This window comes from Diplotaxodon limnothrissa, linkage group LG2, assembly GCF_057381915.1.
Source record: "Diplotaxodon limnothrissa isolate DT_005_m linkage group LG2, D_limnothrissa_male_GT1.1, whole genome shotgun sequence".
NCBI classification, from domain to species: Eukaryota; Metazoa; Chordata; class Actinopteri; order Cichliformes; family Cichlidae; genus Diplotaxodon; species Diplotaxodon limnothrissa.
In genome coordinates this window covers 27,008,089-27,009,643 of record NC_140597.1, presented here as the reverse complement: position 1 = coordinate 27,009,643, position 1,555 = coordinate 27,008,089, and the positions used below count along the sequence as shown (strand labels likewise).

The 1,555-nt window shown below is 44.7% G+C and overlaps 1 protein-coding gene across 1 annotated transcript; it reads left to right on the top strand.

The window, feature by feature from the left end:
* The first annotated feature begins 335 nt into the window (after window positions 1-335).
* Window positions 336-1,262, top strand: LOC146638546 (zinc finger BED domain-containing protein 5-like). The gene has a single exon (XM_085364263.1). It carries the CDS (start codon window positions 336-338, stop codon window positions 1,260-1,262), a length of 927 nt encoding a protein of 308 aa, XP_085220389.1.
* The last annotated feature ends 293 nt before the right edge of the window (window positions 1,263-1,555 follow it).

Below are 1,555 nucleotides of genomic sequence, written 5' to 3'. Positions count from 1 at the left end.
ATCGACCAGTCGATCGCAAAGGTAGTATTGGTAGATCGCATGGCATTAAAAAAATAGATGCCAGCCTATCATCCATCCCGTCACTTGATTGATACAGGGAAGCCAGTCAGATGACATCGGATTTTTTTCTGACCCTTAGGTCGCTGCGCATGTGCAAACAGCGGCGCGAAGTGTAGTAAAACTGACAAGCTAGTCAGCGAGTTAACTCCAATTTTTAGCTCTCGGTTTTTTCTAAACCTAAGAAAGGGTTAAAAATGAGTGAGGGAGCTGGACCAAGTAAGAAGACAAAAACGTATCACTTTCATACGGAATGGGAGGAAGACTTTTTTTTCACGATGTCATTTTCGAAGTGCGTTTGCCTCATCTGCCAGGCTGCCATCGCAATGCCAAAGAAGGGAAATGTGGAGCGGCATTTTCGAACTGTTCACGGAAAATACGACACTACATTCCCGCCGAAAAGCGAGCTAAGAAAGAAAAAGGTGAAGGAACTAAAATCCCAGTTGTCCGGACAGCAGTCATTTTTCACACAACAAACTTCAAAAGCGAAAGCCGCCACCGAAGCATCGTTCCGGGTGAGTCACATCATCGTTAAAAACAAGAAGTCTTTTCAAGATGGAGAGATGGTAAAAGAGGCATTCGTTGAAGCAGCTGACTCATTGTTCCGAGACTTTAAAAATAAGGCAGAAATAACATCTTCGATCAAAGCTCTCCAGCTGTCAAGAAGTACAGTTACACGGCGCTGTGAAGCCATGGCGGAGGATTTAACCCAGCAACTTTGGAAGGACATCGGAGATTGCCAGTGTTTCTCACTGCAGTTGGACGAATCTACGGATGTGAGTGACACAGCCCAGGTGTGCATTTTCATTCGTATGGTGTTTACTGATATCACTGCAAAAGAAGAGCTATTAACAGTCCTGCCCATGAAAGAACAGACGCGAGGAGAGGACATATTTCAGTCGTTCAAAAACTTTATCGAGAAAACCCAGCTCCCAGTGTACAAATTGGTGTCTATTACCACAGATGGAGCACCCGCAATGGTTGGCCGCTTGAATGGATTTATTGCCAAGTGCAGGCAGGACGATGCTTTCCCGGACTTCCTAAATTACCATTGCATAATCTACCAACAAGCGTTATGCGCTAAAATGCTCAACATGAAGGAGATCATGAATGTTGCAACGAAGATCGCCTGTTCTATTCGCGCCAGATCTCTTCAAAGACGGTTATTTCGTGCACATCTGGAGAAGGCTGACTGCGACCACTGAGTTGTTGCTACACACTGACGTGAGGTGGCTTAGTCGAGGGAAATTCCTGCAAAGATTTCGAGAGCTCTGTCCGGAGATTAAGGAGTTTTTCCGTGTAGCTGGACAAGCAGAATACATGCAACTTAATGACGGTCAGTGGCTGTTAGACTTGGCATTTTTAACCAATCTGACAAACATGTTGAATGACCTTAATCTACAGCTGCAAGGAAAAGACAAAACAGTGATCAACATGATCAGCTCAGTTAATGCTTTCAAACGAAAGATGCAACATCTCTCTTTAAAGCTGCAGCGCC

Coding starts and splice junctions, on each gene's coding strand:
- LOC146638546 (XM_085364263.1), top strand. CDS start 336: ATGTCATTTTCGAAGTGCGTTTGCCTCATCTGCCAGGCTGCCATCGCA.